This window comes from Lampris incognitus, chromosome 19 (assembly GCF_029633865.1).
Source record: "Lampris incognitus isolate fLamInc1 chromosome 19, fLamInc1.hap2, whole genome shotgun sequence".
Taxonomy (NCBI): domain Eukaryota; kingdom Metazoa; phylum Chordata; class Actinopteri; order Lampriformes; family Lampridae; genus Lampris; species Lampris incognitus.
The window spans coordinates 35,637,262-35,662,433 of record NC_079229.1 but is presented as its reverse complement, the minus strand read 5'-3'; the positions used below and the strand labels follow the sequence as shown (position 1 = coordinate 35,662,433).

Below are 25,172 nucleotides of genomic sequence, written 5' to 3'. Positions count from 1 at the left end.
TTGACGCATCTTCATGCATCAACATTTTTGATTTCTATACATGATTTATTTTTTCTCACTGTGTGACTACTTGCTACTTTTAAAACATAGCATATTTGTAATGATCCATAATTAAAATAAACAGATGAATTTACTGGGGTGGCACAGTGGTGCAGTGGTTAGCATGGTCGCCTCACAGCAAGAAGGTCTGGGGTTCGAACCCCGGGGCTGTCCAACCTTGGGAGTCATCCCAGGTCATACGCAGTGTGGAGTATGCATGTTCTCCCCGTATCTGCGTGGGTTTCCTCCGGGTGTTCTGGTTTCCTCCCACAGTCCAAAGACATGTCGGTCAGGTGAATCGGCCGTACTAAAACTGTTCCTGAGTGTGAATGTCTGTGTGTGTGTGTGTGTGTGTGTGTGTGTGTGTGTGTATGTGTGGGCCCTGCGATGTCGCCCCGCCTGCCACCCAGTGACTGCTGGGATAGGCTCCAGCATCCCGTGACCCCAGTGGGATAAGCGGCTTGGATAATGGGTGGAATAGATGGATGTTTCACCATCGAGCTGGTTCAGCGGCAGCTCTAAAGACCGTACAGCCCAGTCAAGACTTGTGCTTTAAATTTCAGATTATTGAGTTTTCTGCATCAAGACAATCTTTTATGAGCATCTTGATGCATGTAAGAATCGATTTTTCCCCCACCTCTACTACCTACCTACCTATCTATCCATCTATCTATCTATCTATCCATCTATCTTCATCATCAACTATCTGTCCATCTGTTCATCCGTCTATCTATACCTCTATACTTCAGTCTATCCTGTGGCTAAATCAAAATTAGGGTGCTGCTAATTGAGATCTGAATCCAGAGGCTATAATGCAATATATATATGATTGTCCTGACTGCTGTGTTTTGTACCTGGATTCTTTCTTACCTGGATTCTTGAGCATGCATCAAGACAATAACTGACAAGCCATCTGAGGATAAACCCCCCTCCGGACAGACAGATAGGGACCCAAGGCTCTGATCGGTGATGTCATGGTAATGTCATCAAGAGACACCTAGTTACCAGAACACAGAGACAATGAGCCGGGTCAGGTCTCACCCAGCATGTACTGCAGACAGGTCCAGTTCACTGCTTTCTTGGAGTCCAGCTCTTCCAGGTGGTTCTGGAGAAACTGCATGCTGGAGGTGAAGTCTGCCTGGTTAAACTCGTAGGGGATGTTCCAACCCAATGGACCGAACTTACGACGCTCCTGAGTGGAGGAGAGAACGACAGAGACCGGAGAGAGAGAAAAAAAGTTATTTAAAAAAGGGCTATTTTGGCAGGTACGCTTTAAAAGGTTGCATCCTAATACACCAGAAAAAGAGAAAGAGAGATAAAGAGTCTGTGAATGTTCTCATTCATCCAGGTCATGGTTATCCAAAGGAATTGAATCAAGTGCAACTGGACTTGGTATATATCCGTGAAGACGTTTCGCCTCTCATCCAAGAGGCTTCCTCAGTTCGTGCCTTTCTGACTAGACCAAGCTAGTCTGACTGGCTGCTGATGAGACTCAGTATATATCTTCTAGGAGTCGTTGTCAGAGCTATTGATATGTGTGGCTCTTTGTGATCAGATGTTTACCAACGCCCGTCGCTAACAGAGCCATAGATATGCGTGGCTCTTTTGTGTACCGATGTTTGGCCGCGCCCGTCATTATCGGAGCTATTGATATGCGTGGCTCTCCTGTGCTCCGATGTCTGGCTGCGCCCATTGCGGTCGCGGCTGGACTTTGCAACACAGAGCTGACAATGTGCCCAGCAGCACTCAGGCCCAACGAGAAGAACACAAACACCTGAGGGGAGCCTTAAAAACCTGCGGTTACCCCAGTTGGACCTTTGTGAAAACTGCAACATGTTCCAAAAAGACCAACCAGGTGAGCGAGGAGGAGAAAAGGAACAGAATGAATAGCACAGTCATCCCGTATGTTTCTGGGGTCTCTGAGAAACTCAGGAGAATTTTCAACAAACACCGCATCCCGGTATACTTCAAACCCAGCAACACACTCCGACAAAGACTGGTTCATCCCAAAGACCGTGTACCACACACCCAGAAAAGCAATCTGGTGTATGCTGTACAATGCAATGAGGATTGCACTGACCTATACATAGGAGAACCAAACAACCACTACACAAACGGATGGCCCAACACAGAAGGCCACACTCCTCAGTGCAAGACTCAGCGGTCTATCTACACCTAAAGCAGAAGACACACTCCTTCCAGGACAGCAACGTACACATTTTGGACAGAGAAGATAGATGGTTTGAAAGAGGGGTGAAGGAAACTGGAAAAACCATCCCTCAACAGAGGAGGAGGTCTGCGACACCACCTATCTCCCACTTACAATGCCGTCCTTTCATCTCTACCCAGGAGACTGAAGAAGCCTAGCCTCCAAGAACAACAGTCGGTCACTAACGGCTCCAACGACTCTCATGACCACTGAACAATGAAGTCGAGACTAACACCCCCAACCACCGTCGCTGCTAAACAAATGCAAATCAATAGCTCTGATAACGACAGGCGCGGCCATAACATCGGTACACAAAAGAGCCACTCATATCTATGGCTCTGTTAGCGACGGGCGTTGGTAAACATCGGGACACAAAGAGCCATGGACATCTACAGCTCTGACAACGACTCCAAGAGGATAAATTCTGAGTCTCATCAGCAGCCAGTCAGACTAGCTTGGTCTAGTCAGGAAGGCACGAACTGAGGAAGCCTCTTGGATGAGAGGCGAAACGTCTTCACGGATATATACCAAGTCCAGTTGCACTTGATTCAACTCCTTTGGAGAGATAAAGAGATGGAGAAAAGAGGATCCTATGAAAGAAGGAAGTTATTTTGCTGAAGTTTTTTGTTTAAACACTTCTACACTTGTTTTTCAGGAATATTCACACACGACTTTTATTATCGGGGTATGTCTAGTAATTTCTGATTGCAGAGATTGTCAGTAATTTTTATCTTGTGCAGATCTGCAATGTCCGCAATTTGTCAAGTAGAAATTCCAGTGCGGATGACCCACTATAATTTTGTTCAGATGCAGGTCCCCTCTGTGCAAACTCAACTCTCAGAAATTTTGGCTGTAATTCAGCTTCTGGTGCGCTATTTCCACTTTCTACTGGTCGACAAGGGAATGCAGTATGCCTAGTGAAACTAATAAAGGAAGGTTTTGAATGCCTTTTCAGCACAAACTTCACATCTGACCGCTCACCTCAACATGGAGGCGCATGTGTAGAAGAGTAACAAAGCAAAATCTTTGCAAAATTTCTGACGATACCGAGATGCATTTGACGCATCCAAGTATGGGTCTCTCTATCCATGTACAGTCCTATCAACAGCTACTGCTAAATATTAGCTTAGTGCCCTATTTACATTTCCCCTGAAAACATCAGTACTGCGGGTTATCGTAAAGATTTTGGGAGCAAATTACCTACAGAAAAGGTCTGGGTATGAAATTGACTGCGTAAGGAGTGAATTTAGTGAATTCTAGACTTGGCTTTATCCAATGAGAATGAGCTGCGAAAAAACGCAGACCTCAAGGGGTAATTCATTGATAACATGAGGTTGCCATATAATCAAAATTCAGTGAGAATAGACCTTTAGCGGAAAATCCTCAAGTTTTTGTGTGTGTACCTGTACGGTGGTGTGAAGGAAGGCCACAGCGTACAGCAGAGGTCTCCACTGAGGCAGACTGGTGATCTCCAGCTGTTCCTGAGTCACTCCGCTGTATGTCCTCTTCAGACCGGCCTTCATCCCTGATACCACAACACAATGACATTACAACCCAGTACAATGGATCAGCCAGCAATGCTAATACAGACAAAACAGGCCTAATGAGACAGCTAGCTAGTTAGCAAGACGGTCAATATAAACTCCTCACTTAATTAATACACACCAACACACACTGTAACAGGCTAGTTTGCAAGTTGGTTGATTAATTGGCAAGATAATTGCTGAACATCTTCAATCCACCATTGTGAGACTGCTAGCTAGTTAGATGATGGATTTTAAAATAAATTAAAAGGTAAATGAGTCAAACAAATGAATTCATATCAACATAGATGAATCATCCAATAAAAATGCAGAGGTGGTTTTACCAAGGGGAGGTTCATTGGTGAACTTGATAGAAGACTGTAAAAATGTGATAGGAAACCTACACACACACACACACACACACACACACACACACACACACAATACAATTAACCATTAGTATGATGGGTCAAAGGTCAATGCCTCAGTTCTCTTGCAAGGAAGACGAGATGAAGGAGATGAAGAGAGGGGGATATCTTCAGCTAACAGAGTGATTGAGATTATAATCCATAATTAAATTAGCATCTTTGAGCCCTTAAGAGACATGGACATTTTGTGTAAAATCAAACTGAAAAACAGTCCGGTTCTTGTATAACCAAAGTAAGAGCTGTGTTCGCATTCTTGGCACAAAACCAAACACATTTGCGATGGATGTCGGACTCCACCAAGGGTGTCCCTTGTCTCCGGTTGTGTTTGTGATATTTATGGACAGGATCTGAAGGCGCAGCCAAGCTGAGGAGTGTGTCTGTTTTGGGAACCTCAGAATTGCATCTCTGCTCTTCACAGATGATGTGGTTTGGTTGGCTTCATCAGAACGCGACCTCCAGTGTACACTTGGGCAGTTTGCAGCTGAGTGTGAAATGGCCGGGATGAGAGTCAGCACCTCCAAGTCTGAGGCCATGGTTCTCTACTGGAAAATGGTGGATTGCTCCCTCCGGGTTGGGAATGAGTTGCTGCCTCAAGTGAAGGAGTTCAAGTATCTTGGGGTCTTGTTCACAAGTGAGGGTAGGATGGAGCGGGAGATTGACAGGTGGATTGGTGCAGCATCAGCAGTAATGCAGATGTTGTACCGGACTCTTGTGGTGAAGAGGGAGCTGAGCCGAAGGGCGAAGCTCTCAATTTACCAGTCAATCTTTGTTCCAACTCTCACCTATGGTCATGAGTTTTGGGTAGTGACCGAAAGGGTGAGATCGCGGATACTAGCAGCTGAAAAGAGTTTCCTCCGTAGGGTGTCTGGGCTCAGCCTTAGAGATAGGGTGAGGAGCTCGGAGTAGAGCGGCTGCACCTTCGCGTCGAAAGAATCCAGTTGGGGTGGTTTGGGCATCTGATTAGGATGCCTCCTGGGCACCTTCCTTTGGAGGTTTTCCAGGCACATCCAACTGGGAGGAGACCCCGGGGTAGACCCAGAAGTGGTTGGAGGGACTACATGTCCATTCTGGCCTGGGAACGCCTTGGGATCCCTCAGGAGGAGCTGGAGGGCGTTGCTGGGTTTCTGGGGAGAGGGATGTCTGGAGTGCCCTACTTAGCCTGCTGCCACTGTGACCTGACCCCAGAGAAGCGGCTGAGGATGAATGAATTAAACTGAAAAACATAATTTTGTGAATTTTGAAGCATTTACATGCTGTAGAAAAGCAAGCTGCTATCAGTGAATGACACCATAATTCACAGATTAGCTTTATCTTTTTACTCATATCAACAGTATTAATGTGCCAAAGTTCTGTTCTCTGAATAAACGTCCAAATCTCTTTAGTATGTATTTTACTGGCCTCTGACTTTATTTCAGGAGTTCAGGAAATCTCATTCATTTCCCATACAGAGATAACTTCCTGGTTGCGCCACAAACAGAGCTGTTCTGTAAACCTGCAGGTATGAAGGCAGATTATAACCTCATGAAGAAATCCATGCACACGCCTTCATTTTGCAGCCTCACCTGGCGTGCACATCAGTTGTCAGCCACACTCTGAACCCCTGGTGCACACCCTCTGGTGTTGCCATGGTGACGGTCTCTAGGAGCTCATCTAGGAAGTCCAGGCCCAAGTGGCAGTTCTGGAGGAGGAGCCAGCCGCCGTCTGACATACTGTGAGCCAATAGCCTACGAGCATGAACCTCCTGGCCCTGCCCCATGGATATGGACCTGCAGGGCACCCCCTGAGGGCAGAGGATGGGAGAAACATTTACACAGCACATCTCTTCCTTATCCATTTACATTTCACATTTCTAAGTCCATTCCATCCATTATCCAAACCGCTTATCCTGCTCTCAGGGTCGTGGGGATGCTGGAGCCTATCCATTGGGCGGCAGGCGGGAAGACACCCTAGACAGGCAACCAGGCTATTATAGGGCCGACACATTCACAACCAGGGGCAATTTAGTATGGTTGATTCACCTGACCTACATGTCTTTGGACTGTGGGAGGAAACCGGAGCACCCGGAGGAAACCCACGCAGACATGGGGAGAACATGTAAACTCCATACAGAGGATGACCCGGGATGACCCCCAAGGTTAGACTACCCCAGGGCTCGAACCTAGCACCTTCTTGCCGTGAGGCGACCACGCTAACCACTGCGCCACTGTGCCACCACATTTCTAAGTCCATCCATTATCCAAACCGCTTATCCTGCTCTCAGGGTCGCGGGGATGCTGGAGCCTATCCCAGCAGTCACTGGGCAGCAGGCGGGGAGACACCCTGGACAGGCCGCCAGACCATCACACAGGGCCCCCACACACACACACACACACACACACACACACACACATTCACCCCTAGGAACAATTTAGTATATTCAAAAATACATCAGCTATTTCAAAGACATTTAGTGAATTTTATCTGTACCATTCCCCTTTACCACTCTCCATCTTCACATTAGATTAGATTAGATTCAACTTTATTGTCACTTCACAGAGTACAAGTACTAAGACAATGAAATGCTGTTTGGGATCTAACCTGAAAATGGAAAATAGTAATGTAAAGTGCAAGGTGTAATGTAGAGAGGTAATATGGAGTGTCAATAAATATGGCTGGACAAATTTACATTTCCTTAAGAAAATGCGTGACTGCTGCATTTGCAGCTGTTGGTTCTGCTGATTGACTGCTGATTGATATGTACATTAATCAAAGTTCAAAATCAGTGGTATGGAATAATGTGTTCGAGGTATATGGCGGTGTTTTATCAATAGCCAAAAGGTGGGGCTATTGGTACCATGTTTCAATATGTCACGGACATGCTCACGGAGAAGCCGTGTACCAAGTTTTATCTTGTTAAAGACAAAAAATTTTTAGAAATATCATGTTATATATTGTTACTGTAACACCCCCGTACATAGAATTGTATCAAATGTAACACACTTGTGCATTGTAGGGGAATATAGAAATTTTACAAAATTGATTGCAATTAGCATTGAAAATTTGCAGCCCGTTATCAGGTCACGCCTTTAAAACTGTGATAACCAATTACAAACAAACAGTAAGCAATATCAAAAAACGATCTATTAGTTTTGTTTGGGGTCATCTAATGCCCCTTTTCCGCTACATGGTACCGGCTCAGCTTGACTCGCAGAGTGGCGTTTTCCATTACTGTAATAGTACCCCCTCAGGGTAGCCGGTCTGCATTGATTTTGGTACCCGCTCCAATTTTTGTGGAATCTCAACAAAGGTGGTACCAGAAAAGTGGTAACAGTTGCCAAAATGCCGGTACTTTCCAGTAATGGAAAACAAAAAAGTCAAGTCGAGTTTAGCCGGTACTATGTAGTGGGAAAGGGGCATAAATGTAACAAATGTGGTGAAGATTCGATGAAATATGTGCCAAAAGATGCAAAAAAAACGTGTTTAAGTCCATTTATTTGTGTAGCCCAATGTCAAAAATAAAACATTTCTCTCATTGGGCTTTACAGCAATACAGCATCATGTCTGCAGACCCTTCGCATTGGATAAGGAACAACTCCATAAAAAAAAAAAACCTTTAACAGGGAGAAAAAATAAGAAACCTCAGTGAGAGCATGCATCCATCTATCCACTAATTTATCAATCCATTGTTCCATCCATCTATTCACCCATCCGCTAATTTATAATCATCTATTTATCTACTAATTGTCCATCCATCATTCACTATTTTTTCAACCCAGCCATTCATCCATCCATCCATAAACTAATCCATCCATCATTGATCCACTAATCCATCCATTCGGTCCATCCATCTACCAATTCATTAGTCCCCCACACACCTTATTCTTGGCCAGTCTCTCGATGTTCTCGGTGGGGTCTGAGCCCATGGAGAGGAGGCAGACCATGGGGGTTCTGCTGTCGCTCTCAGCCCACATTGCCTGCAGATTCAGAACCAGACCCTCTGCATACTGCGGACCCAGAGACTTGGAGATGTACCGCTGTGCCTGGACAACATACATGCAACATGTGTTCCTATTAACATACATGGAAGGAAATGAGGTCTTACACCTGACCTCACGCTCTAAAGACCCTTAAATGACCTGAACGTGAGCCTAACATGACACCTCTTTACAAGGAGGACAAGATGGCTTCAGAGGGACAGAGACACTGAGATATTTATCTGCTTTACGACAATATAATGAAACAATAATGACAAGCTTTTTTTTTTTTACAACAGCATGGAGCAACAGCCACAGCCCTGCACTGGAAAAGTGACAATGTACCAGTCAAGACGAAAACAGCTGTGCACACTCAGACCGACAAGTGTGTGTGTGTGAGATCTGCCTATACACAGACATGTCTGTAGTTAACTGTGTGTGCGTGTTTGTGTGTGTGTGTTTTGGGGGATCTGACAACATCCATTTGTATAGTATGTGTAAATGTGCATGTATATGAGTTTCAAGGGCGAGCCATGTATGTGACAGGGGAAGAGAGAGAGAAACAGAAATAGGGAGTGACAGACAGACGGAGAAACAGAAAGAGGGGGCGAGTTACAAAAAGAGAGAGGGAGATATGGGGGGGGTCAGTAGTATTTTATTTCAGGATAGCTTTTTATAGCCCGGCCCTTCCAGACTAAAACCAGTCCCAGTGAACAAGAGCTGCGCGTGTGCACGCACATGCACACACACACACACACACACACACACACACACACACACACACACACACACACACACACACACACACACACATCTACTTACGCACTTGCATACAAAAACATACTCGCACAACTTGAGATACATAGGGTGTGTCAACACACACACACACACACACATTATCTTCCTCAAACTCTTCTGGTGAGATTAAAGTCACAATCTTTAAAGGATAATGCGTGTGTGCAGTGACTACTTCGTCAAAACAAATCACTCTTCATTACATAAGGACCATGTCCAACATATCTTCCTTTCTGTTTATACTGTTCTCTCATAATATCGTCTAAACTAGCACAGTTCGGGCTAAACTAGCTCCATCTCGTCCGTTCTGCTTTTCACTTCCTGCCCGCCATCTGAATCTCACGCATCATCAGAATCACATGACAGCAAGTAAGCTATAGCTTTGAACTCTTAAAACCACACCTAGTTTCAGTTATGATTCAAACTCCCAATGTTAAAAAATGTGTTCAGTCTCGTCAGATCCGACTATGGCCGGACTCGATGAAACAGCAATAATTGGCAACGCTGTCTTCGGGAGGGGAGCAGAGTTGGCTCGTGTTCGTCACATGAATGCGTTTCTGTGTGTGTGGGAAAAAGCAGTGGTTCGGCCGCCTTGTCACGAAAGTGGGGAGGCGTCTCTTTTGAGACTGCCGGCCAGAGAGATGCAGTTGGCGAACGCATGCAGTACGAGAATGGGTGTTTGAACTAGAATAGGGAGCGATTGGCCACTAAATTGGGGGAAAAAAAGGGAAAATCAGAAATACATTTTTTTTAAAATGTGTTCAGAAAGGGCATTTCAGTCTCTCTAAGATTAACATGTATAAAAACGTCCTTTTCAATACTTTATGCAGTATATTTATCTCTTGGTTTTAATAGTTACTGTCAGGTACTTTAATGTAATACAATGCATGCTGGTTCTGATGAACTGTCGAGGCCTGATTCACACCTGAGTGATGGTTCTGTCGGGACACCAGCTACGAATTAGGAGAAGTTTCCGGAAGGCATCCAGTGTGTCCTCATACCCCTCAGGCAAAGGGGTGTCCTCTGGTGCCGGGTGATCAAACCAAGTCCTCCAGGCACGCTCATTATGGTTCACCTGGTAGGAGCAACACACACACACACACACACACACACACTTATACACACAGATCCCTATTGGATAGTTTGACCTGTCACACTTGATGTTTCGAATTGATTTCTCTAAAACTTGGATGTGTAGAGTGGTACAGTGTCATGTATATATATGTAGTGATACTACGGTGTCTTGTTTATATGTAGTAATATGTTTAATGTACTGTCTATATTTAGTTTTATATATATATCTGTATGTATATATGTATATGTATGTGTGTGTGTGTGTGTGTGTGTGTTTGTGTGTGGGTGTTTGTGTGTGTGTGTGTGTATATATATGGTGTACTGTCTATGAGATGGAAGCGAAAGAAGAATTCTGGAGTGAGTTGGATGATGTGGTGGAGAGGGTACCCAAGGAGGAGAGAATGGTGATTGGAGCGGACTTCAGTGGGCATGTTAGTGAAGGGAACAGAGGTGATGAGGATGTGATGGGTAGGTATGGTGTCAAGGAGAGAAATGTGGAAGGACAGATGGTGGTGGATTTTACGAAAGGATGGAAATGGCTGTGGTGAATATATATTTCAAGAAGAGGGAGGAACACAGGGTGACGTACAAGAGTGGAGGAAAGTGCACACAGGTGGACTATATCTTATGTAGGAGGTGCAATCTGAAAGTGATTGGAGACTGCAAGGTGGTGACAGGGGAGAACGTAGCTAGACAGCACCAGATGGTGGTCTGTAGGATGACTCTGGAGACCAAGAAGAGGAAGAGAGTGAAGGCAGAGCCAAGGATCAAATGGTAGAAGTTGAAGAAGGAAGGCTGTTGGGTGGAGTTCAGGGAGAAGTAAAAACAGGCACTGGGTGGTAGCGAGGAGTTGCCAGATGTCTGAGCAACCACCGCAGAAATAGTGAGAGAGACAGCTAGGAAGGTACTTGGTGTGTCATCAGGACAGAGGGAGGAAGACAAGGAGACTTGGTGGTGGAATGAGGAAGTACAGCAAAGTATACAGAAGAAGAGGTTGGTAAAGAAGAAGTGGGACAGTCAGAGAGATGAAGAAAGTAGACAGGAGTACAAGGAGATGCAGCATAAAGTGATGAGAGAGGTGGCAACGGAAAAGGAAAAGGCGTATGGTGAGTTGTATGAGAGGTTGGACCCTAAGGAAGGAGAAAAGGACTTGTACCGATTGGCTAGACAGAGGGACCGAGCTGAGAAGGAGGTGCTGCAAGTTAGGGCGATCAAGGATAGAGATGGAAATGTGCTGACAAGCGAGGGGAGTGTGTTGAGAAGGTGGAAGGAGTACTTTGAGGGGCTGATGAATGAAGAAAATGAGAGAGAGAAGGTTGGATGATGTGGGGATAGTGAATGAGGAAGTGAGGGCAGCTATGAAGAGGCGGTTGGTCCAGATGACATACCTGTGGAGGCATGGAGGTGTTTAGGAGAGATGGCAGTGGGGTTTTTAACAAGATTGCTTAACACAATCTTGGAAAGTGAGAGGATGCCTAAGGAGTGGAGAAGAAGTATACTGGTACCAGTTTTTAAGAATAAGGGTGATGTGCAGAACTGTAGCAACTACAGAGGTATAAAGTTGATCAGCCACCGCATGAAGATATGGGAAAGAGTAACAGAAGCTAAGTTAAGAGGAGGCAGGAGTCAGATCAGGCAGGAGTTTCCGTGGAATATGCTTTTTGTGGATGACATTGTGATCTGTAGTGAAAATAGGGAGCAGGTTGAGGAGAGCCTGGAGAGGTGGAGGTATGCACTGGAGAGAAGAGGAATGAAAGTCAGGAGCAAGACAGAATACATATGCTTGAACGAGAGGGAGGACAACGGAATGGTGAGGATGCAAGGAGTAGAGGTGATGAAGGCGGATGAGTTTAAATACTTGGGGTCAACTGTCCAAAGTAACGGGGAGTGCAGGAGAGAGGTGAAGAAGAGGGTGCAGGCAGGGTGGAGTGGGTGGAGAAGAGTGTCAGGAGTGATTTGCGACAGAGGGGTACCAGCAAGAGTTAAAGGGAAGGTTTACAAGATGGTTGTGAGACCAGCTATGTTATACGGTTTGGAGATGGTGGCACTGATGAAAAGACAGGAGGTGGAGCTGGAGGTGGCAGAGTTGAAGATGATAAGATTTTCATTGGGAGTGATGAAGAAGGACAGGATTAGGAACGAGTATATCAGAGGGACCGCTCAGGTTGGACGGTTTGGAGACAAAGCAAGAGAGACAAGATTGAGATGGTTTGGACATGTGTGGAGGAGAGATGCTGGGTATATTGGGAGAAGGATGCTGAACATGGAGCTGCCAGGGAAGAGGAAAAGAAGAAGGCCAAAGAGGAGGTTGGACGTGGTGAGGGAGGACATGCAGGTGGCTGGTGTGACAGAGAAAGATGCAGAGGACAGGAAGAGAAGGAAATGGATGATCCACTGTGGTGACCCCTAACAGGAGCAAAGTAGTAGTAGTAGTAGATCACTAAAACAAACCTATGAACATACATTGGATTTGGTAATTAGAACGGATCATATTGTCAGTCCTGTATATCTGAATGCATGAGCAGCTGTGTGATGTAGCCCTCCTACAGTATTTTTAGTGGAGGTAGTTGTGTGTGTGTGTTTTTTTTTTTTTTTAATTTAGATAGAACATTCTTGAGAGCTGTTGAATTTCTTTGTAAACTATATCCGGTGCTGCTGTGGTACTTTGTATTCTCCTTCTGATACCTGTATCAGAAGCTGTGTGAAGGGCCGCAGGCTGGACAGCTGGACCAGGTTGAGCCAGGTCCCATCCAGGATCCAGCGTCGGGGTTTGACCTCCACCGAGTTCAGGTCCAAAGAAGCCCCGCCTACTTGTAAGGAATGAAAATAATAAAATTAAAAGAAAATAATCTGAGCAAATCTCACAACCTCCACTGGGTTGTGCTTCTGTCGTTTTGACTCATCTAACCCCATCCGTTACCCAAATTACATGGCTGCACACAGTTTTAATTCTCATTCCCAGTTTAAGTAGCTTTTTTATGTGATGCCGTCTGTGAGATGGATCGACACATTCATGACAGTGTAGCCTCATGTTGTCTATGGTAACTACTGATGGGTTAGTACGAGGATCAGATCATGGGTTAATACTTGGTCTTCAGTGTGAATGCCCTCTTTGGAGTGTAGTACAGAAATTTTAACATGCTATATCAAGTTTTAGTAAATGCTGTTAATTGAAGTTTTTCTCTAATGACATGCAGAGCGCTGTAACACAAATAACTGCAAGGCTTCAGCCTTTGTCAGAACATCACAGAGTGTTTGTCTGTGTGTGTGAGTTTGTATGTGCGCATCTTCTCACTGTACTGCCATGCAGCTGAGAGACAGGAGGTGGAGTGGCCCTCTTCTCCACCAGCTCAGAAGCCGTCCCAGTTCGCAGGATTTTTTCTTCCCCCAAAGCTGACAATGGTCAAAAACTGCCTGCCCATGCTCCCGGATTTTGTCATGAAGTTAACCTCGACATGGAACAAACCACTGCCTACCCACGTCATGGTGCCCAGCTATGGGCAGTATTTGAATTTGGATGGAGCCGAGAAGGTTGGTTCGCTCAAGCCTCTGCAGCTTATCTAGCCCCGTCCCACAACCATGGCGTGGGCGGCTCCGCAGCCCTCCCATCCAAGAACTGCAGGTTCTCCGCACTGCAGCTGGAGAAATTTTACTGAGCGCAGGCAGGCACTGCCTGTGCACTGAGTTCCATCACCATGCTTCAAACAGATCAAGCCATGTGCCTGGTGGAGCATGGGACACATATGCCCCCTGGTGGTCCGCCGGGGCCTCTTCTCAGTGAGCTCAGAATTGCCATGGATTACATTCTCTGTGTCCCACTAAGCAATGCTCTCCCTAGACAGAGGGATGGCATCTACAGTGGTGGCACAGAGACACCTGTGGCTGACTCTCTCCTACATGCCAGACAGGGGCAGGGCTATTCATCTGGAGGATCCAGTATCCGCTGAGGGTTTGTTTGGGCAGACACTCGACGCCATCCAGCCGAAATTTGAAACGAGAACAAAGCAGACAGAAGCTCTATGCAACATCATCCACAGAAATGATGTGAAATCCAAGCAGCCCACTAGAGCTCACAAGTCAGCGATATCACTGCCTCCTCCCAGGAGAGCAGCACTGCCTGTGAGTTTGGGCTCTGAACCGGTGAAGCTGCAACCACCAAATCAAACTCCATGCCGCTTGGCTAGGACCAAGGGTCCACCACCAGGCCTCCAGAGGGATCCAACATGTAGAATGAAGAAACCACACTCCTCCTAGCTCTGGGACTGGGTGGAGAGGGGCTCCATCAGCAGGGAGACACAGCTGCCCCTCATCCATTTCTACCCAAGAGGCATCCTCCATTTTATGTTCAGGGGTCCAGTCCCAAAAGGCATTGCCCTCCCCCAAACAAGTTTCCAAGCACAACCCCCCATGCACACAAATGCACTTTTGTTGCCCCAAGTTGTAGCCCCCAGTTTGGGTGCGTTAAATATTTCTCAGGTGACCACAACAAATGTTTTCAATGTTTGTCACTTTTCCACTGCCCAAACAAAGGTGCTTTCATGCTTTCAGTTCACTGTGTGAATACTGTAAATGTTCATCGGTTGAATTCAATAAACGGTGCATTTTGTATTCAAAACACTGCAGACCAAGGGGGTGCCCGGGTAGCATAGTGGTCTATTCTGTTGCCTACCAACAAGGGGGTCGGTGGTTCGAATCCCCATGTTACCTCCGGCTTGGTCGGGTGTCTCTACAGACACAGTTGGCCGTGTCTGCAGGTGGGAAGCCTGATGTGAAGAGTAGGGTAATTGGCCAAGTACAATTGGGGTGAAAAAAAACGGGGGGGGTAACGGTTCTTCCTACTCACAATACTAAGCCGGTTAGGTCGGCTGATACATCGGGGAGTAAAGGGGGGGAAATCGGAGGGGAAAAAAAACAAAAAACACTGCAGACCATATAAGTCACGGGGGAGAGGTGATGCTGTTCCCCCTCGGCATGACAGATAACCCCTCCACTACAGTGCTTCAGGTTAGTCAGCTAGCAGTTTGCCTCCCTCAATGGTCTGCATGCACAGCTTCTCAGTGGGTAGAGAGAACCATTGCCACGGGTTACCAGTTCCAGTTCCAGGTCAGACCACCCTGTTTCCTCTCGGTAATAAACACAGCTGTCAGACAGGACAAAGCAGCTACAGTGCTGAAGGAGAAAATAAACATTCTGTTGTACAAGAGAGAAACACCAGTGGTTCCCACTTTGGAGGCGAACAAATGTTGGTACAGCTCTTATGTCATTTTTCCGAAGAAAGGTGGAGGGATTCATCCTATTCTACATCTGCGAGTGTCAATGCTCAAGTGCCAGTAAGGGCTTTGACTTTCTGATGACAAGAGAAAGGTAGGGATGGTGTTGAGATTTAAACTCTCCATGAAAACAGCCAAACTAATTGGTCACTATAGTAACAGAGAAGGGGGGGGGGTGCTGTGGTAAGAGGAAGAGAGTGAAGAAGACTTTGTCTGACCCTTGATGAAGGTGTGGAACTCGGCCTGGGAGATGTTTCGCGCCTGCAGGTCAATTTTCAGAGCCAACAGCAAAGTGAACAGGAGCTTATGGTCTTCATACAGACCTCTGGCTGTGTAACAATACACCTGGGGGGGGGGGAGACACGGTAATAGAGAGATAGACAGAGAGTCAGAGAGAATAAGTGAGGGAGGATGGAGGATGTTGAGGGGGAGATGGAGAGAGGAAGGTAGAGATGATGGAGGTGGGGGGGGATTAAACAGTTAAAACTGGGTGAATAAGTGAGAGATGAAGTCTTTAAGAGTGAGTGTGTCAGAAAATAAAATTTCTTTTCAAACTTTACATTGCTTTAGAGACCTAACAGCAAAACAGCAAAGCCTTTATTTTGGACCAGACATTTTCCAAACTGTCAGCTTTGAAATATGGTAGAAACACACAACGACACATTAACCTGTGCTCACATCAAACGCATTATGAGCAACAGCAGACGCTCAGGAAGTCAGCAGCTCGCCGTCAACTAGGAACGTCTGATGAACGTTTTGAGGAACAACAACTGTTTTAATTCAGCAAATGTTGAGCAGACTGAACATTTGCCAAATGTTGGTGCATTAAACTGCCTTGATGCTCCGACTCGGAAGCAGTCTTGATTTTGGACCGTCAACCTAAGACCCAGTGACTAAAACCCAGCTGTGTTTTGTGGGTTTTTGCTGCTGCAAATTACTTCTGGGAGGCAAATTCCCCACCTGCAGCACGCCATAGAAGCGTCAAATAAGATGCGTCCATTATCGCTCTCAGTGCTTCTGGGCTTTAATGGTAGTTGTAGGGTGGGGGGTGATATCAGCTTTGACTGAATCCAATCCTATCAAGTAATACAGACAAGTGAGCCCAGCAGAGGACCGGGTGGGATGCCAGGTGTCCACATAAAAAACACCTTTTGTGTGGAGAGGGGATAAAAAAACCAAAAACACATTTATTAATTTGTGATTCAATATCTGTCCTTTTATTTAAATGAATATAAAGAAAACTGTAAGTTTAATTGTACTTTTATGCCAATGGAAACAATGCAATGATTCGTTGGAACTGTATCCCAAAATATCATTCAAATAATTTTTAATGTTGACATGTCTTGTCTGTTTCATGTGATCATTAGCAGGCCATAAATGAAGGCTGAAAAGGGGAAAATTGGATGAAGGAATGAACGACTGATGGCTGGTCGTGATGTTTTTGGTGAGTGCAAGCTTAGTATCGAGAGCCCCAACAATGCACATCTGCATGTCCCATTTGATGATATGATGCACATTTACACATTCTGCACACAAGATCTTGCTTTGAACTTCAAATTTATGATTTCTCATAAATCATCAAAATATTTTTATCTTCAGTATTTGTTGTTTTTTTTCTTGAAATCATTCTACCTCCCGCCTGCTGCCCAATGACTGCTGGGATAGACTCCAGCATCCCACAACCCCAGTTGGGATAAGCGGCTTGGATAATGGATGGATGGGTGGATGATTCTACCTGATGGGTTAAGACCTCAATGATGTTGCTGATGCGTTTGGCGGTGATCTGGGATATGGCGGCACGCTCCATGGAAGAGTCGAAGATTCTCAGGAACTGTCTGAGGGACGTCTGGTACATGACGTTCACTAGCGACATCTCCACAATCAGGAAGTACAGGATACTCCCCCTGGTGGCCACAGGGCGATACTCCTCCCTGGCCTGGTTAATCTTCACCTCCGTCTCTGCAGCAACTGTCAGTTTCTCACTCACCTGTGAAGATCGATCGATAGATCGATAGATAGATAGACAGATCAATCGATCGATATTCTTTTTTGTGCAACTTGAGGAATTTCATTGCCACTGCCTGTACATCCAAAATAGTTAATCACATCAGCAAACGGGTTCATCATCAAAAATACATACACACTATATCACTTAAAGTATGTGGACACACTTCTAATTAGTTGATCTGGCTATTTCAGCCACAGCCATTGCTGGTAGATGCATAAAATCAAGCATACAGCCATGTAGTCTCCATTGACAAACGTTGGCAGTAGAATGAGTCATACTGAAGAGCTCAGTAACCTTCAACATGTCTGTCACAGGCTGCCACCTTTTCAACAAGTCAGTTGGTCAAATTTCTGCCCTGCTACATTTGCCCTGGTCAACTGTAAGTCTGTTATTGTGAAGTGGAAATGTCTCAGCTACATCTGCTCAGCCATGAAGCGGTAGGCCACACAAGACCACAGGAAGGACCACTAAGTGATGAAGCGTGTAATAATCGGCTGTCCTCAGTTGCAACACTCACTTTTGAGCTTCAAATTACCTCTTGGAAGCATAAGAATTGTTCGTCTGGACCTTCTCAAAATGGGTGTCCATTGAGCAGCCACAAGCCTAGGATCACCATAGGCAATGCCAAGCATCGGCTGGAGTAGTGTAAAGCACACCACCATTGGACTCTGGAGCAGTGGAAACACGTTCTCTGGAGTGATGAATCACACTTCACTATTTGGCAGTCTGACGGACCAATATGGGTTTGGTGGATTCCAGGTGAACACTACCTGACCAAATACATAGTACCAATTGTGAAGTTTGGTGGAGGAGGAATCTTGGGCTATTTTTCATGGTTTGGGCTCGGCTCCTTAGTTCAAGTGAAGGGAATCCTTAATGCTACAGCATACAATTACATTCTAGAGAATTGTGCGTATCCAACTTTGTGGCAACAGTTTGGGGAAGGCCCTCTCCTGTTTCATCATGACAATGCCCTCATACGCAAAGCAAGATCAATGAAGATATGGTTTGCCGAGTTTGGTGTGGAAGCACTTGACTGGCTTGTACAGAGCCCGGACTCCAACCCCATCCAACACCTTTGGGGTGAACTGGAACGCCAACTGTGAGTCAGGCCTTCTCCCCAACATCCCTGCCTGACCTCACTAATGCTACTGTGGCTGAATGGGAGCGAATCCTCACAGTCATGTTCCAAAATCTAGTGGAAAGTCTTCCAAGAAGAGTGGAGGCTGTTATAGCTGCAAAGGGGGGACCAACTCAATATTAATGCCCTTGGTTTTGGAATGAGATGCTCAATAAGCACTTATGGGTATGATGTTCGGGTGTCCACTCACTTTTGGTCATGTAGTTTATTGCTATCCATACATATGTACAAGATGATGCATAAAAAATGTCAAAGAGAAATTCAAGAGCAATTATGCAACTACAAATACCTGTTCTCTCTCACTCACTCACACACACACACACACACACACACACACACACACACACACACACACACAGTACCTCATGTGCGGTCGTCTTGGTGACTCGGAGGACCTCCATAAGGGACTGATCCTCCACCAGGGAGCCCTGCGTGCTGGTCAGTCTGAACAGGAGGTTCTCCTCCAGCTCCTGCATCCTCCTCTTGTTAGACGTCACCTCCTCAAGGAGCCTCACTCGCTCTGACTCCAGCTCCTGGTGGGACAGAGAGAGAAAAATATATGTACTTGTGTATGTATGTGTGTCAGTATGCAAGTATTATGTATGTATATGTATGCAAGTAGGTATCTATCCATCCATCCATCCATCCATCCATCCATCCATCCATTTCAGTTTGCATGTTTGTGTTTTTACTGCTATCCATATTGCTAATTATGCAGCTACCTTTCTGTAAAGCAAAGTCAAGCTAGCCATTATTATCCCTGAGAAGGGAATTTAATTGGCAGCAAAAGACAACCATGTTAAAAGAGCCACGTTAAAGGGACAGTCAAAGAAATACACTATACATAAACATGAAAATCATACAATAAGTATATGAAAATCATGCAACATGAAAATGTTGAATCATGTGCTGTACCTACTGAAGTGCTGTGGTGCTTAAATATAATCACTCTGGTTTATGAAGCCTTACTGCAGCTAGAAGGAAATAGTTCCTAAAACTCATGCTATCTGAGTTGAAGTAGGCACTCACTTCCCCTGATGTAAATAGTTTAAAGATCCAGTCCAAAGATTTTAATTCATTCTGACATGTTTTATTGTGTGATATTCATGTTAAGAGTGTAATTTTCCAGCTTCAGAAGTATCATTAGATTTGTTATAACTTTTAGCGCCCCTTCTCTGACCACAGACAATTCTCTGTAGGTTGCCTTCACAAGAATCTTTATTGATAGCCAGCTAGCTTGCTAACTTGTGCGACATTACCTGGCAACCATTTAAGAACAGACCAACTGACTGAAGATGACATTCATTGACCGTCCAATCAAATCAGAGTACAAGATGATGTAATCTATTACCAGAAGCTGATTGGTTTCCTGAAATGGTTTAAGTTGACCACCTGGAGAGTCTCTCAAGGGGCTTTAGTCATATTTTCACATCAACAGCAGTAACTATACTTTGGGTAACTTTATTTATTAACATTATACACTGAGATTGTAAAACAGGATTTTTATTGGACTGGATCTTTGATGAAACCTTCTCTGTTAGTATGACATGCAGTTAACAATAATTCCTCTGCATCTTCCCTTCCTAGCTAAGTAACTAGATTCCCCAACTCTATCTGAGCCAAGTAGTTAATAATAATTATAATAATAGTGACCAACATAACTAACCAGCTAACTAACTAACCTGTTTCTCGATGAGTATGACTCGTCCCAGTAGCTGGTCCTCCAGGCCTTGCTGGGTGACGGTGAAGTCCACCACGGCCGTCTTGGCGCTGACCTCTGGGCTGTAGGCAGGGTTGGCGAGCTTGGTGGTGATGTAGAGTGTGAATCCTTTCAACACGTCCACCTCCTTATCTCCCACCTTCACCTGCATGGGAGGAGGTGGCAAGGAGCGATGGAGGAGGAGGAGGAGATATCAAATTTGCAATTTTCCTGCACTCCAGCCATTTTATTTTTTCAGTCAGAGAAAAAATGTTGAGAAAGTCATCACAGGTTTCTACCACAATTACCATGGTAATACCACTGTTATGAAGTTATTTTGTGTCTTTTTAATGCAATCATAAAAAAAACAGTTTTGAGAGCATATTTCTCCCACTGGAATCACAAATCAAGTTTGTAAGTAAAAACATATAACTGACAATAAAGACATCTGGATTGCAAACAAATGATCCGTTACAGTTTTGTTGGTTTTGATCACAGAATTTTACTTTTGAAGTAGGCCTCTTTTTTTGCATTACAAAAAGTTTTGATTGAATTTTGATTGAGTTTTGGATCAGTCTTCCTTGGTTGTGTTGTGAGTCAAAAAGTTTTGATTGCAAGTTGAACTTGACATAATGGGTGGGATCTACTCTGATGGATGAGAAATGAGTTTCCGGTGCAGACAGAGATGCCCTACTTTGTGAGAAGATCCAGACTTAATGTAGTTTTTGTCCAGGATGTTGTCCAAGACGGGGTCCAGTTCCTCCCCAACGTCCTCCAACAGAAGGGGGTGCCCTAGAGACAGACTGTCTTCCAGGTGTGTACGGAAATACTTATGGTTCAGAGAAGTAACCTGGAAGGTGGAGGTGAAGAAGACTTTCAGATTCAGGAGGGTGGGATTATGGTATATTTCATGGAACTTCAGTAGTTCCACATTATCACAAAGTCCATTATAAATATACTGACAAGAACAAGGGGCATTAGTATATGAACATTAATACCATACTATTAACATTAATAATCCTAATAATAACAATATCAGTAAGCCTTCCCCTAAAGCTTCCTACAGACGGTGTGATTTGGGCCATCTCACATGAAAGGTGACTAATTGTGGCGATATCTTTGGTTGTGGCTCCAAAACGGTGGCCCTACGTTGCACTGTGAGACAGGTTCAAAAACGGCTGTTATTACGGTCTTGCAATCAAAGATAACCTGGGACAAAAGTTTGACAGTCTCAGAAATGTAGGACAACCATCTCACAATGTGGCTGCTGCTATGACCTACGTTTACTAACCAACCAATAGAGATGCAGCATGAAATGATGCACTGAACAACGCGACACAGAATCTTTGCTGGCGTTAAACACAAACAAACGGACTGTTAGCATCTGTGACCCAAATGTGACGGATTTAACAAAACGAGCTAAAACGAGCAAAGCGAGCTGCAGCGGCTGTTGAAAGGACTCGATTCCTGCTTGGCGTCATGTTGCTCTACCAGCGGCATAGACTGATTACGTGTGCTGATGCGGCACACACGCTGATGAAGTTTTTATGGACTTGCGTCGTAGCCTGCGATTCAGTAGTGTTATCATCGTACAGTCTACATACATCAAACCTGATGTCGTACCCAAGTTTATTAGATCCATATCACACAGTGTGGCTTGCAGTAAACTTATAGGACTGCTAAAATCACACAGTCTGTAGAAGGCTTAAATCACTCACTACAATTTGTATTTTTCTTTATAACGAAAACAAGTATGGTCAACAAGTATTTAAAAAATACCACATGTCCATGTTACAAAGGAATTACTAACTTAAGAATAAAGATAAAATACACGAATACAGCTACAGACATCAATTATGCTGAATCCAAATCAACAGCCATTATTAAAAAGAAATCAAGTCACTCGACTGTCAGAACAGGAAGCTGCTAAGCAATCATAAAATCAAACCCAAAAGGTATTCATAAATGAACCTCCTTCCCTTTGAAGTCACATTTTACAGTTGGTTTATCTCTCCCCCGTTTCCTCCTACCTGTAGCTGGTTGTCTGCCTCTCTGTTCTTTATCCAGGTCTTTCCTTGGCCCTGTGGGTCGATGAGCAGCGGGTAGCGGGAGGCCTTGGTGACTATGATACCGTTCTGGATGGACAGGTCATCGTTTGGGAGACCCTGCAGGTTCCATTCCCCCACCGTGGTGTTGTCCACCAGAAGACCAATCACATTCACATCCTGGGGACAATCGAGCAGGAGGAGACGGAAAATGAGGAGGGGGGAGAGAGGGGGAGAAGGGAGTAGTCCGACATAGTGTATGCGTGTGTTTGCCATGATCATACTTTCTATCAGGGTTGTAATAAAACATTTTTAGTCACTTAGAGTGTTACGTTTCATTTGTGAACCAGCTTCAATCTTTAATTCAAATTTGAACCGAAGGGTCGCCCCACTACCATACTACAAACCACAGGATTGAAAGCTGCTGTCACTCCCAGATTGATCGACAGGTCTCTTAATTTTCTTATTTTTAATTTTGATATACTTTAATGATCCCCACAGGGAAGTTGCACTCTGCATTTAAGCCATCCTAGCTGTGTAGCTAAGAGCAGTGGGCAGCCGCCGTGCAGCACTCGGGAACCAACTCCAGTTCGTCTTGCCATGCCTCGGTCAGGGACACAGACAGGAGTATTAACCCTAACATGCATGTCTTTTTGATGGTGGGGGAAACCAGAGCACCCGGAGAAAACCCACCGCAGACATGGGGAGAACATGCAAACTCCACACAGAGGACGACCTGGGATGACGACCAACCCCGGGGTTTGAACCCAGGACCTTCTAGCTGTGAGGCGACAGCGCTAACCACTGCGCCACCGTGCCAATACAAGGACTAACACTAAACAACAACTAAATCTGAGTTTCTAATGTTTTCTGATGCTGTGAAAGCCCCCCCCCATCGCTAATGGTTGTAAAGATTGGAGTAAAACAGACCCATATTTTCAAATACTATTGGTCGAGAAAGACACAAAATTATTACTTAACATCTAGAACTCAAACTCTTCAATTATGTATGTAAATATACCTCAGCTTGCCTTTTTAAGTTAAATCATAGAGTGGGCTTTAAACCCCCATACAGGTGGTATGGGGGTAATTAATTTCCTTTGATAAATCCGGTTCAAAAAGGGGGACCAGAGGGTGTGCTCTAATTATCGAGGCATCACAATGCTCAGCCTCCCTGAGAAAGTCTACTCTAGGGTGCTCAAAAGGAGGCTCCGACCTATTGTCGAACCTCGGATCCAGGAGGAACAATGCTGATTCCGTCCTGGCCGTGGAACAACGAACCAACTCTTTACCCTTGGGGAAGTGCTGAGGGGGGCATGGGAGATTGACCAGCCAGTCTACATGTATTTTGTGGACTTGGAGAAGGCTTACGACCGTGTATCCCAGGGCACTCTGTGAGGAGTACTGCGGGAGTATGGGGTACCGGGGCAGTTGCTACAAGCCATCCGGTCCTTGTATAACCAAAGTGAGAGCTGTGTCCGCATTCTTGGCACAGAGTCAAACACATTGTCGGTGGGTGTCAGACTCCACCAAGGTTGTCCCTTGTCTCCGATTCTGTTTGTGATATTCATGGACAGGATCTCAAGGCGCAGCCAAGGTGAGAAGTGTGTCCATTTTGGGAACTTCAGAATTGCATCTCTGCTCTTTGCAGATGATTTAGTTTTGTTGGCTTCATGAGAATGCAACCTCCAGCGCACAGTGGGGTGGTTTGCAGCTGAGTGTGAAATGGCCAGGATGAGAGTCAGCACCTCCAAGTCTGAGGCCATGGTTCTCTACTGGAAAAAGGTGGATTGTTCCCTCCGGGTTGGGGATGAGTTGTTGCCTCAAATGAAGGGGTTCAAGTATCTCGGGGTCTTGTTCACGAGTGAGGGTAGGATGGAGCGGGAGATTGACAGGAGGATTGGTGCAGCATCAGCAGTAATACGGACGTTGTACCGGACTGTTGTGGTGAAGGAGGAGCTGAGCCAGAAGGCAAAGCTCTCAATTTACCAGTCAATCTTCGTTCCAACCCTCACCTATGGTCATGAGCTTGGGGTAGTGACCGAAAGGGTGAGATCGTGGATACAAGTGGCTGAAATGAGTTTCCTCCGTAGGGTGTCTGGGCTCAGACTTAGAGATAGGGTGAGGAGCTCAGACATCCGGAGGGAACTCAGAGTACAGCCGATGCTCCTTCGCATCGAAAGGAGCCAGTTGAGATGGTTCGAGCATCTGATTAGGATGCCTCCTGGGCACCTTCCTTTGGAGGTTTACCAGGCACAGCCAACTGGGAGGAGAGCCCGGGGTAGACCCAGAACTCGCTGGAGGGACTACATGTCCAGTCTGGCCTGGGAACGCCTTGGGATCCCCCAGGAGGAGCTGGAGGGTGTTGCTGGGGAGAGGGATGTCTGGAGTGCCCTACTTAGCTTGCTGCCACCGCATCTCGACCCCGGGGAAGCGGCTGATGATGAATAAATGAATGAATGAATGATAAAAACCTTACATGGCTGTTAAGTTAGTTAGTTTATTAGTTACAGAGCTGGTTAGTTAGTATATCTTACATGGTTGTATCTAATGTTATGTTATGTAGTTGGTTAGTTATTATCTTGTTATTTTTAATATTATCTTACATGGCTGTATGTTATATTATGTCATGATAGTTAAGTTAGTTGGTTAGTTAGAATATCATCTTACATGGTTGTATGGAATGTGCTGTTGGTTGATCTCAGTCTTCCACTGGTCCAGCAGCAGGTTTCGGTACTCCTGGTTGAATGGACCAGCATAAGACAGGAAGCCTGTGGCCAACAGGATGTCTCCCACCAGCTGTTTAATCTGAGTCTGAAACTGAGCACTGCTCTCCGTCCAGCGTACCTGAAACAGATGAATGGATGGATGATGGATGCATGGGATGGTTGGATAGATGGATGGACCGGCCTTTTGGTATCCTAAAGTTTCAAAAGCTGAGTTTTGACCAGAGGGTTGCTGTGTAAACAACCTTTCCTCCATTAACAA

The 25,172-nt window shown here is 45.3% G+C and overlaps 1 protein-coding gene across 1 annotated transcript in view; it reads right to left on the bottom strand.

The window, feature by feature from the left end:
• The window catches only part of dnah5l (dynein, axonemal, heavy chain 5 like), a 113,207-nt gene that overhangs the window by 5,711 nt on the left and 82,324 nt on the right, over positions 1 to 25,172 (bottom strand). Inside the window, exons 78-91 of the mRNA XM_056299258.1 lie at positions 24,855 to 25,031; positions 22,170 to 22,364; positions 20,834 to 20,989; positions 20,123 to 20,305; positions 18,803 to 18,973; positions 17,027 to 17,278; positions 15,510 to 15,636; positions 12,707 to 12,828; positions 9,873 to 10,022; positions 8,054 to 8,218; positions 5,762 to 5,979; positions 4,116 to 4,171; positions 3,652 to 3,773; positions 1,081 to 1,231 (exon numbers count right to left, since the gene is read on the bottom strand). Coding sequence (XP_056155233.1) covers positions 1,081 to 1,231; positions 3,652 to 3,773; positions 4,116 to 4,171; positions 5,762 to 5,979; positions 8,054 to 8,218; positions 9,873 to 10,022; positions 12,707 to 12,828; positions 15,510 to 15,636; positions 17,027 to 17,278; positions 18,803 to 18,973; positions 20,123 to 20,305; positions 20,834 to 20,989; positions 22,170 to 22,364; positions 24,855 to 25,031 — 2,245 coding nt within the window. The remainder of the gene's footprint in view (positions 1 to 1,080; positions 1,232 to 3,651; positions 3,774 to 4,115; positions 4,172 to 5,761; positions 5,980 to 8,053; positions 8,219 to 9,872; positions 10,023 to 12,706; positions 12,829 to 15,509; positions 15,637 to 17,026; positions 17,279 to 18,802; positions 18,974 to 20,122; positions 20,306 to 20,833; positions 20,990 to 22,169; positions 22,365 to 24,854; positions 25,032 to 25,172) is intronic.